This window comes from Salvelinus fontinalis, chromosome 1 (genome assembly GCF_029448725.1).
Source record: "Salvelinus fontinalis isolate EN_2023a chromosome 1, ASM2944872v1, whole genome shotgun sequence".
NCBI lineage: Eukaryota > Metazoa > Chordata > Actinopteri > Salmoniformes > Salmonidae > Salvelinus > Salvelinus fontinalis.
Window position 1 is genome coordinate 94,462,505 of NC_074665.1, and position 19,209 is coordinate 94,481,713.

The window sequence follows — 19,209 nt, forward strand, 5'->3', positions numbered from 1 at the left end:
ATGTAAAGCACCGGCTGCAGACAGACGGGGTGTCAGAGCTTCTCTGGAGGAGAACAGTCTATTCTAAAGACCACTAATGTCTTGACTCTCATATTCTGCATGGAAAAATGGCTCAATGTAATGAGCATAAAACTGAATAGCTGAATCACAACTGGTAATGAGAGCACTTATCCAACAGTAGCCTAAAGGATGGACATTTTATGTCATGCAATAAAATGCAAATTAATTACTTAAAAACTATACAATATGATTTTCTGGATTTTTGTTTTAGATTCCGTCTCTCACAGTTGAAGTGTACCTATGATAAAAATTACAGACCTCTACATGCTTTGTAAGTAGGAAAACCTGCAAAGTCGGCAGTGTATCAAATACTTGTTCTCCCCACTGTATATATATATATACACACACACACACACACACACACACACACACACTGTAGTGAGACGAAACGTCGCTGATCTCCCAAATGTTACTTCCTGTCTAGGAAGCCACACACACACACACACTGTAGTGACACGAAACGTCTGTGATCTCCCAAAATGTTACTTCCTGTCTAGGAAGCCACACACACACACACACTGTAGTGACACGAAACGTCTGTGATCTCCCAAATGTTACTTCCTGTCTAGGAAGACACACACACACACACACTGTAGTGACTTGACAAATCTGTGATCTCCCAAAATGTTACTTAATGTCAAGGAAGCTATTTGAGCTTATGGCATCTTTATGAATTGCCATTATTTAATAATGGATCTGCACTGCAATTTAGGATTTAAAAACAGTAGAAATTCCACCATTTTGGACAAGATTCCTTCCCAAAAACAATTTAAACAAACAATGAAAAACGCATACAAAGATGGGACACATAGTGGAACAGATCTGCATCATAATATTTCCCCCTGACATAGCATCAGGCCCAGTCACAACATGGTGTTGGGTTATTGGACGGACTAAATAAGTGCTCCACCTGGTGGTTGATCTAAGCAATTACACATTGGTGTTTCCATCAGCGTCTAACCACATTATAAACACCTATTAACATCTAACAGCATCTCTCTCTGTCAGCAGTCACTAACAGGCAGCATCTCTCTCTGTCAGCAGTCACTAACAGGCAGCATCTCTCTCTGTCAGCAGTCACTAACAGGCAGCATCTCTCTCTGTCAGCAGTCACTAACAGGCAGCATCTCTCTCTGTCAGCAGTCACTAACAGGCAGCATCTCTCTCTGTCAGCAGTCACTAACAGGCAGCATCTCTCTCTGTCAGCAGTCACTAACAGGCAGCATCTCTCTGTCAGCAGTCACTAACAGACAGCATCTCTCTGTCAGCAGTCACTAACAGACAGCATCTCTCTCTATCAACAGTCACTAACAGGCAGCATCTCTCTCTCTCTGTCAGCAGTCACTAACAGACAGCATCTCTCTATCATTAGTCACTAACAAACAGCATCTCTCTGTCAGCAGTCACTAAAGGTTGAATAAAAGGTTAAATAAAGGTTGAAATAAAGGTTGAATAAAGAAAGGTTAAATAAAGGTTGAATAAAGAAAGGTTAAATAAATAAAGGTTAAATAAAGGTTAAATAAAGAAAGGTTGAATAAAGAAAGGTTAAATAAAGGTTAAATAAATAAAGGTTAAATAAATAAAGGTTAAATAAATAAAGGTTAAATAAAGGTTGAATAAAGAAAGGTTAAATAAAGAAAGGTTAAATAAATAAAGGTTAAATAAAGGTTGAATAAAGAAAGAATTAATAAATAAAGGTTGATAAATAAAGGTTGCTCTGACTGCTGTGTTCTCTAAGGTTCTAGTTCTTTGCTCTGACTGCTGTCTTCTAAGGTTCTAGTTCTTTGCTCTGACTGCTGTGTTCTAAGGTTCTAGTTCTTTGCTCTGACTGCTGTGTTCTCTAAGGTTCTAGTTCTTTGCTCTGACTGCTGTGTTCTAAGGTTCTAGTTCTTTGCTCTGACTGCTGTGTTCTAAGGTTCTAGTTCTTTGCTCTGACTGCGGTGTTCTTTAAGGTTCTAGTTCTTTGCTCTGACTGCTGTGTTCTAAGGTTCTACTTCTTTGCTCTGACTGCGGTGTTCTCTAAGGTTCTAGTTCTTTGCTCTGACTGCTGTGTTCTAAGGTTCTAGTTCTTTGCTCTGACTGCGGTGTTCTCTAAGGTTCTAGTTCTTTGCTCTGACTGCTGTGTTCTCTAAGGTTCTAGTTCTTTGCTCTGACTGCTGTGTTCTAAGGTTCTAGTTCTTTGCTCTGACTGCTGTGTTCTAAGGTTCTAAAGACAAATAAGGAAAACAGTCAGGTAGCATCATGGATGACTTTATTATATGTGCAGCTGGTGGTTGAAAAATGCACTTTGATCAATCGGGTTTATTTGGACACCTGTGCTATGTTCAGAAATCAATGGACGGATAAAATACGACTTATTTCATCCCTTGTGCCTCAGACTGCATTCACTGTGACCTTGTTGGCTTTAAGTGGGAGGTTAAGGAATTTCTAAGATGGTAGAGGGGAAGAGAAGAGGGTAGAGGGGGGAAGAGAAGAGGGTAGAGGGGAAGAGAAGAGGGTAGAGAAGAGGGTAGAGAGGGGAAGAGAAGAGGGTAGAGGGGAAGAGAAGAGGGTAGAGGGGAAGAGAAGAGGGTAGAGGGGAAGAGAAGAGGGTAGAGGGGAAGAGAAGAGGGTAGAGGGGAAGAGAAGAGGGTAGAGGGGAAGAGAAGAGGGTAGAGAATAGGGAAGAGAAGAGGGTAGAGAGGAAGAGAAGAGGGTAGAGGGGAAGAGAAGAGGGTAGAGGGGAAGAGAAGAGGGAAGAGAAGAGGGTAGAGAAGAGGGTAGAGAAGAGGGTAGAGAAGAAGGTAGAGAAGAGGGTAGAGAAGAAGAGAAGAGGGTAGAGGGGAAGAGAAGAGGGTAGAGAGGAAGAGAAGAGGGTAGAGAAGTGGGTAGAGAAGAGGGTAGAGAAGTGGGTAGAGAAGAGGGTAGAGAGGAAGAGAAGAGGGTAGAGTGGGGAGAGGGGAAGAGAAGAGGGTAGAGTGGGGAGAGGGGAAGAGAAGAGGGTAGAGGGGAAGAGAAGAGGGTAGAGAGGGGAAGGAAGAGTGCAGTAGTCCATAGTTTATTCCCGTAACAGTGCTGCAGGAATCTAGCATTCACCCCTCAGGACAGAAGAAAGGTCTCCACTCTCTTTAAGCTCCTGTAAAAACACAGAAAACGTCAATACAGGTCTGATCTTCATACCACCTGATACATGAGACAATAACAGCCTGCTGGACCTGTCATGTAAGTCCCGTTCCAACAGGATCCAGAAACAAATATTCTATTGATGCACAATAACTATGTATATAGATAAAGAGAACTCCTGTCTCATGAAACTAACTATGTATAGATACACAGAGAGAACTCCTGTCTCATGAAACGAACTATGTATAGATACACAGAGAACTCCTGTCTCATGAAACGAACTATGTATAGATACACAGAGAGAACTCCTGTCTCATGAAACGAACTATGTATAGATACACAGAGAACTCCTGTCTCATGAAACGAACTATGTATAGATACACAGAGAGAACTCCTGTCTCATGAAACGAACTATGTAGAGAGAACTCCTGTCATGTTATCACAATGCAGTCCTTAAAAGAACAGTGATTGACAGGTGATCTATTAAAACTGAACTCCAGCTGACTTCAATCACTAGCCACTGGTTGGGCAATACGCTGCTTTAAACCCACCCGGACTACAGGCCTAGTTTATGCAAAGCAAGGCTCTTGGTGAAATAAGTAGGTATATCTAACCGGGGATTACTGTGAGACACACCCTGGGGACTTTACTATCTCAATGTTGTGGAACCTCCCTTAGCATGGTTCAATGTAGTTCACTAAGAAACCTTGGTGTTTACATTACACCAATCTTTTCCTCTGTGCTTTTTACTATGCCGCATGTCTGACTGCACATGGATGAGGACATTAAGCAGGGCTAAGCTAACAGAACACGGTGCTTTAGTGACACCTGGTGGAGAGTCTGTGGTACTGCTGTTGCCTCTGTCTGTGACACTGTGACATGCCTGGCTGATCCTATAGGAGCTGGTTTCCCCAGACACAGATTGAGCCTAGTTTAGGACTAAAAAGCTATTTTAAATGGACGATCTCCATTGTGAACGGTTTATAGACATATTAAGACTAGGCCAGGACTAAGTGGAGGTAATAAGTGAAATTATGGTCTGAGGTGTAAAAGAAAAATCACTTCTCACTTTCACAATGTCCAGCCCGCCAATGAGTTCCCCCTTGACATATAGCTGAGGGTACGTTGGCCAGTTTGAGTAGGTCTTCAGCCCCTGTCTCACCTGGACATTGGTGAGTGGAAGATAAATGAGGATAACAATGTTAAGAATGTAGAATAACATCTTTAGGTTTCAACAACATCGTTTTGTGTGTGGGGGCGGGGGGGGGAAGCTTCAAGGGACTTTGATCACAAGGATCAAACATCTAAAAAATTACAATATACAATCTGCTTTTCTGAATATCACTGCTGAGAAAAAAAAAGACTTCACTTAAAATAATCTAAAGCAAGTGTCATAGCCAGATACAGCCTCTTTTACCTCCTCATCTTCCAGGATATCAAAGGTACTATATTCCACTCTGCAAACAGAAAACACAGACATATTAACCATCATATTATAAACACAGACATATTAACCATTATATTATAAACACAGACATATTAACCATTATATTATAAACACAGACATATTAACCATTATATTATAAAGACAGACATATTAACCATTATATTATAAACATAGACATATTAACCATCATATTATAAACACAGACATATTAACCATTATATTATAAACACAGACATATTAACCATTATATTATAAAGACAGACATATTAACCATTATATTATAAACACAGACATATTAACCATTATATTATAAACACAGACATATTAACCATTATATTATAAAGACAGACATATTAACCATTATATTATAAACACAGACATATTAACCATCATATTATAAACACAGACATATTAACCATTATATTATAAACACAGACATATTAACCAAGGCATCATACTATAAACAACCTTTTCTCCGTCTCCATTAATTCCCTTAAGATCTGTACTCCTCAGCAGTGAACACTAAGGAATATCCCACTGGAGTTAACATGTGATTGAAATTTATCTGAATCTAAATGAATAATTAACACTAAATATAACATCAAGTCATCTTATCTAAATAAATCAACAACAACATGATACAGTGGTGTTATTTTACCCTGAGCTGTTCAGTATCATGATATAGTGGTTTGCGCTGTTCATTATCATGATATAGTGGTGTTATTTTACCCTGAGCTGTTCAGTATCATGATATAGTTGTTTGCGCTGTTCATTATCATGATATAGTGGTGTTATTTTACCCTGAGCTGTTCAGTATCATGATATAGTGGTTATTTTACCCTGCGCTGTTCATTATCATGATATAGTGGTGTTATTTTACCCTGAGCTGTTCATTATCATGATATAGTGGTGTTATTTTACCCTGAGCTGTTCAGTATCATGATACAGTGGTGTTATTTTACCCTGCGCTGTTCAGTATCATGATACAGTGGTGTTATTTTACCCTGCGCTGTTCAGTATCATGATACAGTGGTGTTATTTTACCCTGAGCTGTTCAGTATCATGATACAGTGGTGTTATTTTACCCAGCGCTGTTCAGTATCATGATATAGTGGTGTTATTTTACCCTGAGCTGTTCATTATCATGATATAGTGGTGTTATTTTACCCTGAGCTGTTCAGTATCATGATACAGTGGTGTTATTTTACCCTGAGCTGTTCAGTATCATGATATAGTGGTGTTATTTTACCCTGAGCTGTTCAGTATCATGATACAGTGGTGTTATTTTACCCTGCGCTGTTCAGTATCATGATATAGTGGTGTTATTTTACCCTGAGCTGATCAGTATCATGATACAGTGGTTATTTTACCCTGCGCTGTTCATTATCATGATATAGTGGTGTTATTTTACCCTGAGCTGTTCAGTATCATGATACAGTGGTGTTATTTTACCCTGCGCTGTTCAGTATCATGATACAGTGGTGTTATTTTACCCTGCGCTGTTCAGTATCATGATATAGTGGTGTTATTTTACCCTGCGCTGTCCAGTATCATGATACAGTGGTGTTATTTTACCCTGCGCTGTTCAGTATCATGATATAGTGGCGTTACCTCACCCTGCGCTGTTCATTATCTCCAGTATCATAATATAGTGGTGCTATCTCACCCTGCGCTGTTCATTATCTCCAGTATGATGATATAGTGGCGTTACCTCATCCTGCGCTGTTCATTATCTCCAGTATCATAATAGTGGTGCTACCTCACCCTGCGCTGTTCATTATCTCCAGTATCATAATATAGTGGTGCTATCTCACCCTGCGCTGTTCATTATCTCCAGTATCATAATATAGTGGTGCTATCTCACCCTGCGCTGTTCATTATCTCCAGTATCATGATATAGTGGCGTTACCTCACCCTGCGCTGTTCATTATCTCCAGTATCGTGATATAGTGGCGTTACCTCACCCTGCGCTGTTCATTATCTCCAGTATCATGATATAGTGGCGTTACCGCATCCTGCGCTGTTCATTATCTCCAGTATCATGATATAGTGGCGTTACCTCACCCTGCGCTGTTCATTATCTCCAGTATCATGATATAGTGGCGTTACCTCACCCTGCGCTGTTCATTATCTCCAGTATCATAATATAGTGGTGCTATCTCACCCTGCGCTGTTCATTATCTCCAGTATCATGATATAGTGGTGTTTACTCACCCTGCGCTGTTCATTATCTCCAGTATCGTGATATAGTGGTGTTACCTCACCCTGCGCTGTTCATTATCTCCAGTATCATGATATAGTGGCGTTACCTCACCCTGTTCATTATCTCCAGTATCATGATATAGTGGTGCTATCTCACCCTGCGCTGTTCATTATCTCCAGTATCATGATATAGTGGTGTTACCTTACCCTGTTCATTATCTCCAGTATCATGATATAGTGGTGTTACCTCACCCTGTTCATTATCTCCAGTATCGTGATATAGTGGTGTTATCTTACCCTGCGCTGTTCATTATCTCCAGTATCTGAAGACTGAATCCACATTTGGCTTGCTACAGATACAGGAAGAAAAACAGACTTTAGAAATAAAACAGATAAGATACATGGGTATGATTTAAGTTGACAAAGAACATACACGTTATAATCAACATATTAACTCATTTCAGATCCTCCAACAGGTGAGTCCATCCTCACCAGGTGAGTCCAACAGGTGAGTCGATTTTATTGCAGAACAAAATCACAGGAAGCAATGTTTCTGGTCATCAATTATTTTTTTTTAAAGACAAAGATCATTTCAAATAGCTAATATAAAAATGGTGCTTTCTGAGGGAGTAGGAGAAATGCTTTCAAGATAACACATGGTTAAGTGGCGGCAGGTAACCTAGTGGTTAGAGTGTTGCGCCAGTAACCGAAAGGTTGCTGGATCGAATCCCCGAGCTGACAAGGTAAAAATCTGTCGTTCTGCCCCTGAACAAGGCAGATAACCCACTGTTCCTAGGCCGTCAATGTAAATAAGAATGTGTTCTTAACTGACTTGCCTAGTTAAATAAAATAATTAAATAAACTACTCTGAAGCAGGAGAAGTTGGGACTTCTTCACTCCAGAATGAAAAGCACCAAACTAAAGCTTTCATTGAGCAAGTTTCAACTGCTATTGGGTTTCACAGGACCCACTTAGAAACGGTCTTTTAAGAAATGGAGGCAAAACGACTAAAAGATCCATATCTAAAAATAAAAACCCAGCGAGTGAAAAGGGAGAGACGGGATTCACAGGGGACCTGGTTTAAAGTACTCTGAAGATATCTGTTCATCTGTGAGCAGCAATCAATAGGTGGATGAAGAGGTAGGAGGGGGGGACTCCTGAACCATTAGTGTGTGTGTCTGTGTGTGTGTGTGTGTGTGTGTGTGTGTGTGTGTGTGTGTGTGTGTGTGTGTGTGTGTGTGTGTGTGTGTGTGTGTGTGTGTGTGTGTGTGTGTGTGTGTGTGTGTGTGTGTGTGTTCTACTCTGGTCTGTGCAGAACATTATTGATTTCAGATTAGCCTCATCTCTGTTGACATGTATGCAATACCAATTGTCCTTATCTACTAGATTGGCAGAGTATATAGGCCAACTGTTACCTCTTGAAGTACTGTACTGGAGTTATATTAGAATAGTATTATATAGGCCGACTGTTACCTCGAAGTAATGTACTGGAGTTATATTAGAATAGTATTATATAGTATTATATAGGCCAAACTCTTGACGTAATGTACTGGAGTTATATTAGAATAGTATTATATAGTAATATACTGGAGTTATATTAGAAAAGTATTATATAGTATTATATAGTAATGTACTGGAGTTATATTAGAATAGTATTATATAGTATTATATAGTAATGTACTGGAGTTATATTAGAATAGTATTATATAGTAATGTACTGGAGTTATATTAGAATCGTATTATATAGTATTATATAGTAATGTACTGGAGCTATATTAGAATAGTATTATATAGTATTATATAGTAATGTACTGGAGCTATATTAGAATAGTATTATATAGTATTATATAGTAATGTACTGGAGTTATATTAGAATAGTATTATATAGTAGTATATAGTAATGTACTGGAGTTATATTAGAGTAGTATTATATAGAATTATATAGTAATGTACTGGAGTTATATTAGAGTAGTATTATATAGAATTATATAGTAATGTACTGGAGTTATATTAGAGTAGTATTATATAGTATTATATAGTAATGTACTGGAGTTATATTAGAATAGTATTATATAGTATTATATAGTAATGTACTGGAGTTATATTAGAGTAGTATTATATAGTAATGTACTGGAGTTATATTAGAATCGTATTATATAGTATTATATAGTAATGTACTGGAGTTATATTAGAATAGTATTATATAGTATTATATAGTAATGTACTGGATTATATTAGAATAGTATTATATAGTATTATATAGGCCAACCTCTTGAAGTAATGTACTGGAGTTATATTAGAATAGTATTATATAGAACAAACACAAGCCTCAGTTTATTGTCCATCTATGTTTATGCATAGTATTTATTTACAATTAGCTGCAATTATATGCAAGTCCTAGTCTCCTTTCCTTTTCCATTTAAAAAAAAATAATCTTTATTTAACTAGACAAGTCAGTTAAGAACAAATTCTTATTTTCAATGACGTCCTAGTGGGTTAACTGCCTTGTTCAGGGGCAGAATGACAGACTTTTACCTTGTCAGCTCAGGGATTCGATCCAGCAACCTTTTGGTTGTGATATAGTGATATATAGTGACCACTACGTACCTCTTTATTGCCCTGTTATGATATAGTGACCAATACGTACCTCTTTATTGCCCTGTTATGATATAGTGACCACTACGTACCTCTTTATTGCCCTGTTATGATATAGTGACCAATACGTACCTCTTTATTGCCCTGTTATGATATAGTGACCACTACGTACCTCTTTATTGCCCTGTTATGATATAGTGACCACTACATACCTCTTTATTGCCCTGTTATGATATAGTGACCACTACGTACCTCTTTATTGCCCTGTTATGATATAGTGACACCTACGTACCTCTTTATTGCCCTGTTATGATATAGTGACCACTACGTACCTCTTTATTGCCCTGTTATGATATAGTGACCAATACGTACCTCTTTATTGCCCTGTTATGATATAGTGACCACTACGTACCTCTTTATTGCCCTGTTATGATATAGTGACCACTACGTACCGCTTTATTGCCCTGTTATGATATAGTGACACCTACGTACCTCTTTAATGCCCTGTTATGATATAGTGAACACTACGTACCTCTTTAATGCCCTGTTATGATAAAGTGAACACTACATACCTCTTTATTGCCCTGTTATGATATAGTGACCACTACGTACCTCTTTATTGCCCTGTTATGAAATAGTGACCACTATGTACCTCTTTATTGCCCTGTTATGATATAGTGAACACTACGTACCTCTTTATTGCCCTGTTATGATATAGTGACACCTACGTACCTCTTTATTGCCCTTCATGAACAGCATGACTGGACTCCTGTTGATGGTCGACTTCAACCTGGAGGTTATAAGGACAGTCCATAAGTCACACAATACAACGTGCCATCTTCAACGCGCGTGTGAGCGTGTGTGTGTGTGTATGTGCGTGTGCGTGTGTGTCTATATAAAGGTGTGTTTTACCTGTGCTCCAGTGTGTGTGTGTATATAAAGGTGTGTTTTACCTGTGCTCCAGTGTGTGTGTGTATATAAAGGTGTGTTTTACCTGTGCTCCAGTGTGTCTATATAAAGGTGTGTTTTACCTGTGCTCCAGTGTGTCTATATAAAGGTGTGTTTTACCTGTGCTCCAGTGTGTCTATATAAAGGTGTGTTTTACCTGTGCTCCAGTGTGTGTGTGTATATAAAGGTGTGTTTTACCTGTGCTCCAGTGTGTGCGTGTATATAAAGGTGTGTTTTACCTGTGCTCCAGTGTGTGTATATAAAGGTGTGTTTTACCTGTGCTCCAGTGTGTGTGTGTATATAAAGGTGTGTTTTACCTGTGCTCCAGTGTGTGTGTGTATATAAAGGTGTGTTTTACCTGTGCTCCAGTGTGTGTGTGTATATAAAGGTGTGTTTTACCTGTGCTCCAGTGTGTGTGTGTATATAAAGGTGTGTTTTACCTGTGCTCCAGTGTGTGTGTGTATATAAAGGTGTATTTTACCTGTGCTACAGTGTGTATGTGTATATAAAGGTGTATTTTACCTGTGCTACAGTGTGTGTGTGTATATAAAGGTGTGTTTTACCTGTGCTACAGTGTGTGTGTGTATATAAAGGTGTATTTTACCTGTGTTCCAGTGTGACAGCCTTGGGACAGGTATTCTGTAGCTCTCCAGATTCAGCTAGTTCCTACAACAGGTATCAACACTGAGATGAGTCACTGCAGAGGCCCTTTGTTCTACTGTACCTACACACTAACACACACACCTACAGTCTGAATCACACTAACACACACACCTACAGTCTGTATCACACACCTACAGTCTGTATCACACTAACACACACCTACAGTCTGTATCACACACCTACAGTCTGTATCACACTAACACACACACCTACAGTCTGTATCACACACCTACAGTCTGTATCACACTAACACACACCTACAGTCTGAATCACACACCTACAGTCTGAAACACACTAACACACACCTACAGTCTGAAACACACACCTACAGTCTGAAACACACTAACACACACCTACAGTCTGTATCACACACCTACAGTCTGTATCACACTAACACACACACCTACAGTCTGAATCACACACCTACAGTCTGTATCACACACCTACAGTCTGTATCACACTAACACACACACCTACAGTCTGAATCACACACCTACAGTCTGTATCACACACCTACAGTCTGTATCACACACCTACAGTCTGTATCACACTAACACACACACCTACAGTCTGAATCACACACCTACAGTCTGTATCACACACCTACAGTCTGTATCACACTAACACACACACCTACAGTCTGAATCACACAACTACAGTCTGTATCACACTAACACACACCTACAGTCTGAATCACACACCTACAGTCTGTATCACACTAACACACACCTACAGTCTGAATCACACACCTACAGTCTGTATCACACTAACACACACACCTACAGTCTGAAACACACACCTACAGTCTGAATCACACACCTACAGTCTGAAACACACACCTACAGTCTGTATCACACTAACACACACCTACAGTCTGTATCACACTAACACACACCTACAGTCTGAATCACACAGCTACAGTCTGTATCACACTAACACACACCTACAGTCTGTATCACACACCTACAGTCTGTATCACACTAACACACACACCTACAGTCTGAATCACACACCTACAGTCTGAAACACACTAACACACACCTACAGTCTGAAACACACACCTACAGTCTGTATCACACTAATACACACACCTACAGTCTGAATCACACACCTACAGTCTGTATCACACTAATACACACACCTACAGTCTGAATCACACACCTACAGTCTGTATCACACTAACACACACCTACAGTCTGAATCACACACCTACAGTCTGTATCACACTAACACACACACCTACAGTCTGTATCACACTAACACACACCTACAGTCTGAATCACACACCTACAGTCTGTATCACACTAACACACACCTACAGTCTGAAACACACACCTACAGTCTGAAACACACACCTACAGTCTGTATCACACTAACACACACCTACAGTCTGAATCACACTAACACACACACATACAGTCTGAATCACACACCTACAGTCTGTATCACACTAACACACACCTACAGTCTGAATCACACACCTACAGTCTGTATCACACTAACACACACACCTACAGTCTGTATCACACTAACACACACCTACAGTCTGAATCACACACCTACAGTCTGTATCACACTAACACACACCTACAGTCTGAATCACACACCTACAGTCTGAAACACACTAACACACACACCTACAGTCTGTATCACACTAACACACACACCTACAGTCTGTATCACACTAACACACACCTACAGTCTGAATCACACACCTACAGTCTGTATCACACTAACACACACCTACAGTCTGAAACACACACCTACAGTCTGTATCACACTAACACACACCTACAGTCTGAATCACACACCTACAGTCTGTATCACACTAACACACACACCTACAGTCTGTATCACACTAACACACACCTACAGTCTGAATCACACACCTACAGTCTGTATCACACTAACACACACCTACAGTCTGAATCACACACCTACAGTCTGAAACACACTAACACACACACCTACAGTCTGTATCACACTAACACACACACCTACAGTCTGTATCACACTAACACACACCTACAGTCTGAATCACACACCTACAGTCTGTATCACACTAACACACACCTACAGTCTGAATCACACACCTACAGTCTGAATCACACACCTACAGTCTGAATCACACACCTACAGTCTGAAACACACACCTACAGTCTGAAACACACACCTACAGTCTGAATCACACACCTACAGTCTGTATCACACTAACACACACCTACAGTCTGAAACACACACCTACAGTCTGAATCACACACCTACAGTCTGAAACACACACCTACAGTCTGAATCACACACCTACAGTCTGAAACACACACCTACAGTCTGAAACACACACCTACAGTCTGAATCACACACCTACAGTCTGAAACACACACCTACAGTCTGAAACACACACCTACAGTCTGAAACACACACCTACAGTCTGAAACACACACCTACAGTCTGAAACACACCTACAGTCTGAAACACACACCTACAGTCTGAATCACACACCTACAGTCTGTATCACACTAACACACACCTACAGTCTGAATCACACACCTACAGTCTGTATCACACTAACACACACACCTACAGTCTGTATCACACTAACACACACCTACAGTCTGAATCACACACCTACAGTCTGTATCACACTAACACACACCTACAGTCTGAATCACACACCTACAGTCTGAAACACACTAACACACACACCTACAGTCTGTATCACACTAACACACACACCTACAGTCTGTATCACACTAACACACACCTACAGTCTGAATCACACACCTACAGTCTGAAACACACAACTACAGTCTGAAACACACACCTACAGTCTGAATCACACACCTACAGTCTGAATCACACACCTACAGTCTGAAACACACACCTACAGTCTGAAACACACACCTACAGTCTGAAACACACACCTACAGTCTGAAACACACACCTACAGTCTGAAACACACCTACAGTCTGAAACACACACCTACAGTCTGAATCACACACCTACAGTCTGAATCACACACCTACAGTCTGAATCACACACCTACAGTCTGAAACACACACCTACAGTCTGAAACACACACCTACAGTCTGAAACACACACCTACAGTCTGAATCACACACCTACAGTCTGTATCACACTAACACACACCTACAGTCTGAAACACACACCTACAGTCTGAATCACACACCTACAGTCTGAAACACACACCTACAGTCTGAATCACACACCTACAGTCTGAATCACACACCTACAGTCTGAAACACACACCTACAGTCTGAAACACACACCTACAGTCTGAATCACACACCTACAGTCTGAAACACACACCTAGTCTGAAACACACACCTACAGTCTGAATCACACACCTACAGTCTGAAACACACACCTACAGTCTGAATCACACACCTACAGTCTGAAACACACACCTACAGTCTGAAACACACACCTACAGTCTGAATCACATACCTACAGTCTGTATCACACACCTACAGTCTGTATCACACACCTACAGTCTGAAACACACACCTACAGTCTGTATCACACACCTACAGTCTGAAACACACCTACAGTCTGAAACACACCTACAGTCTGTATCACACACCTACAGTCTGAAACACACCTACAGTCTGTATCACACACCTACAGTCTGAATCACACACCTACAGTCTGAATCACACACCTACAGTCTGTATCACACACCTACAGTCTGTATCACACACCTACAGTCTGAAACACACACCTACAGTCTGAATCACACACCTACAGTCTGAAACACACCTACATATGACTCAAGAAGTACACTTCCTGAAGACAATGTGATTTGATTTGTGCTTGCGTCAGCTGTCTAAATATATTTACATGCTTAGATTGTGTTAAATGTAGAATTCAAGCTGAATAGAAGCTGAAGCAGATCAATACAGTAAAGACGGGGGTCTGATTACTTTAATAGAATTGTATACATAGAACATCCATTATGAAGAATGACAGAACGATGCCCTCTAACTTGCCTGGGACCTGCTGTCAATAGTGCTATCCAACTGCTGCAACCAATGTAGTTCATTAGGAGGGTATCCTGACCAGGACTCAAACCCTGGTCTCGGTCATTTTACAACCATTACACCAAAAGGCTCAAATCTCTTGGTGAGGTCTCTAGGTGTTATACCAAGGTTATTTAGTATTTTTACAAGGGTTCAATTTTTCATTTTTTTTGTTGTCCACGTTTGTTTTGTTTTTCGCTCGACCTCACTTCTCTGGAAAATAAAAATGTGTAGGGCTAAATGTGTGTTTAACATTCCTCACCTTGACAATGTCCAGTCCCCCTACGAGTTCTCCGTTAATGTAAACCTGAGGGTAGGTGGGCCAGTTGGAGAAGGTCTTCAGCCCCCCTCTCACTTCCTCGTCTGACAGGATGTCAAAACTGCTGAACTGGATAGCGTGGTCCTTGAAAAGCGCCACAATCTGACGGCTGAAACCTGGGTGATGAAGAGGACACGGTGTGTTTGTAAACCTGGTATAAGACAGGTACACGGCTGTTATGCTGGATAGCGTGGTACTGAAATAGAAATACAATCTGAAGGCTGAAACCCTGAGGAGAAATCAACAGGTTGTTAGTTACATGTTATTGTATGTTAACAGGAACATCAGAGTCAGGATATTAATCAGGTTAGTTACATGTTATTGTATGTTAACAGGAACATCAGAGTCAGGATATTAATCAGGTTGTTAGTTAGATGTTATTGTATGTTAACAGGAACATCAGAGTCAGGATATTAATCAGGTTGTTAGTTAGATGTTATTGTATGTTAACAGGAACATCAGAGTCAGGATATTAATCAGGTTAGTTACATGTTATTGTATGTTAACAGGAACATCAGAGTCAGGATATTAATCAGGTTGTTAGTTAGATGTTATTGTATGTTAACAGGAACATCAGAGTCAGGATATTAATCAGGTTGTTAGTTAGATGTTATTGTATGTTAACAGGAACATCAGAGTCAGGATATTAATCAGGTTAGTTACATGTTATTGTATGTTAACAGGAACAACAGAGTCAGGATATTAATCAGGTTAGTTACATGTTATTGTATGTTAACAGGAACAACAGAGTCAGGATATTAATCAGGTTAGTTACATGTTATTGTATGTTAACAGGAACATCAGAGTCAGGATATTAATCAGGTTAGTTACATGTTATTGTATGTTAACAGGAACAACAGAGTCAGGATATTAATCAGGTTGTTAGTTAGATGTTATTGTATGTTAACAGGAACATCAGAGTCAGGATATTAATCAGGTTGTTAGTTAGATGTTATTGTATGTTAACAGGAACATCAGAGTCAGGATATTAATCAGGTTAGTTACATGTTATTGTATGTTAACAGGAACATCAGTCAGGATATTAATCAGGTTAGTTACATGTTATTGTATGTTAACAGGAACATCAGAGTCAGGATATTAATCAGGTTAGTTACATGTTATTGTATGTTAACAGGAACAACAGAGTCAGGATATTAATCAGGTTAGTTACATGTTATTGTATGTTAACAGGAACAACAGAGTCAGGATATTAATCAGGTTAGTTACATGTTATTGTATGTTAACAGGAACATCAGAGTCAGGATATTAATCAGGTTAGTTACATGTTATTGTATGTTAACAGGAACAACAGAGTCAGGATATTAATCAGGATGTTAGTTACATGTTATTGTATGTTAACAGGAACATCAGAGTCAGGATATTAATCAGGTTAGTTACATGTTATTGTATGTTAACAGGAACAACAGAGTCAGGATATTAATCAGGATGTTAGTTACATGTTATTGTATGTTAACAGGAACAACAGAGTCAGGATATTAATCAGGTTAGTTACATGTTATTGTATGTTAACAGGAACAACAGAGTCAGGATATTAATCAGGTTAGTTACATGTTATTGTATGTTAACAGGAACATCAGAGTCAGGATATTTTTTAATTTATTTTTATTTTTATTTTTTTTAATCCCATTTTCTCCCCAATTTTCGTGGTATCCAATCGCTAGTAATTACTACCTTGTCTCATCGCTACAACTCCCGTACGGGCTCGGGAGAGACGAAGGTCGAAAGCCATGCGTCCTCCGAAGCACAACCCAACCAAGCTGCACTGCTTCTTAACACAGCGTGCCTCCAACCCGGAAGCCAGCCGCACCAATGTGTCGGAGGAAACACCGTGTACCTGGCCCCCTTGGCTGGCGCGCACTGCGCCCGGCCCGCCACAGGAGTCGCTGGAGCGCGATGAGACAAGGATATCCCTACCGGCCAAACCCTCCCTACCCCGGACGGCGCTATGCCAATTGTGCGTCGCCCCACGGACCTCCCGGTCGCGGCCGGCTGCGACAGAGCCTGGGCGCGAACCCAGAGACTCTGGTGGCGCAGTTAGCACTGCGATGCAGTGCCCTAGACCACTGCGCCACCCGGGAGGCCCTAGAGTCAGGATATTAATCAGGTTAGTTACATGTTATTGTATGTTAACAGGAACAACAGAGTCAGGATATTAATCAGGTTAGTTACATGTTATTGTATGTTAACAGGAACATCAGAGTCAGGATATTAATCAGGTTAGTTACATGTTATTGTATGTTAACAGGAACAACAGAGTCAGGATATTAATCAGGTTAGTTACATGTTATTGTATGTTAACAGGAACAACAGAGTCAGGATATTAAATCAGGACATAATTGCAGATGAGTTTGGTCAGCAGCATGTTTGTTACCCTCATATTATAGGGGACATTTGGAAACAAATGAACAAGACATGAAGTTAAAAGGTCAAATAAAGATGGTCCCAAACCCTAGCCTGGTATCATCACATTCATTAAGTAATACGTGTAAGACATTCATTTTATCAGTGTTACACATATTACTTAAAATGATTGTCATACACACACACACACACACACACACACACACACACACACACACACACACACACACACACACACACACACACACACAGCATTCGGAAAGTATTCAGACCCCTTGACTTTTTACACATTTTGTTACGTTACAGCCTTATTCTAAACATGGATGTAAAAAATTTTTTTTATAATAATCCTCATCAATCTACACACAATACCTCATAATGACAAAGCAAAAACAAGTTATTTGATTTTGCAAATGTAATAAAAATACATTGAAAAAAATACATTATTTACATAAGTATTCAGACCCTTTGCTAATGGACTCGAAATTGAGCTCAGGTGCATCTTGTTTCCATTGATCATCCTTGATGTTTCTACAACTTGATTGGACATGATTTGGAAAGGCACACACCTGTCTATATAAGGTCCCACAGTTGACAGTGTATGTCAGAGCAAAAATGAAGACATGAGGTTGAAGGAATTGTCTGTAGAGCTCCGAGACAGGATTGTGTCGAGGCACAGATCTGGGGAAGGGTACCAAAATATTTCTGCATCATTGAAGGTTCCCAAGAACACAGCGGCCTCCATTATTCTTAAATGGAAGAAGTTTGGAACCACCAAGACTCTTCCTAGAGCTGACCGCCCGGCCAAACTGAGCAATCGAGGGAGAAGGGCCTTGGTCAGGGAGGTGACCAAGAACCCAATGGTCAATCTGACAGAGCTCCTCTGTGGAGATGGGAGAACCTTCCAGAAGGACAACCGTCTCTGTAGCACTCCACCAATCAGACCTTTATGGTAGAGTGGCCAGACTGAAGCCACTCCTCAAGAAAAAGGCACATGACAGCCCGCTTGGAGTTTGCCAAAAGGCATCTAAAGACTCTCAGACCATGAGAAACAAGATTCTCTGGTCTGATGAAACCAAGATTGAACTCTTTGGCCTGAAAGCCAAGCATCACGTCTGGAGGAAACCTGGCACCATCCCTAAGGTGAAGTATGGTGGGGGCAGCATCATGCTTTGGGGATGTTTTTCAGCGGCAGGGACTGGGAGACTAGTCAGGATCGAGGGAAAGATGAACAGAGCAAAGTACAGAGAGATCCTTCATAAAAACCTGCTCCAGAGCGCTCAGGATCTCAGACTGGGGTGAAGGTTCACCTTCCAACAGGACAACGACCCTAAGCACACAGCCAAAACAACACAGAAGTAGCTTCGGGACAAGTCTCTGAATGTCCTTGAGTGGCCCAGCCAGAACCCAGACTTGAACCTGATCGAACATCTCTGGAGAGACCAGAAAATAGC

The 19,209-nt window shown here is 40.3% G+C and overlaps 1 protein-coding gene across 3 annotated transcripts in view; it reads right to left on the reverse strand.

Annotated features, from left to right (window-relative positions):
• Positions 1-2,294: 2,294 nt before the first annotated feature.
• Positions 2,295-19,209, reverse strand: part of glrx3 (glutaredoxin 3) — a 35,437-nt gene continuing 18,522 nt past the window's right edge. For 2 of the 3 annotated variants that reach the window (XM_055936622.1, XM_055936638.1), the window contains 7 exons: positions 15,317-15,489; positions 10,959-11,020; positions 10,139-10,196; positions 7,109-7,161; positions 4,580-4,619; positions 4,232-4,324; positions 2,295-3,175 (listed from right to left, as the gene is read on the reverse strand). In XM_055936622.1, coding sequence (XP_055792597.1) covers positions 3,125-3,175; positions 4,232-4,324; positions 4,580-4,619; positions 7,109-7,161; positions 10,139-10,196; positions 10,959-11,020; positions 15,317-15,489 — 530 coding nt within the window. In that variant the 3' untranslated portion in view covers positions 2,295-3,124. The remainder of the gene's footprint in view (positions 3,176-4,231; positions 4,325-4,579; positions 4,620-7,108; positions 7,162-10,138; positions 10,197-10,958; positions 11,021-15,316; positions 15,490-19,209) is intronic. The other variant, XR_008761049.1, reaches the window with a different exon arrangement.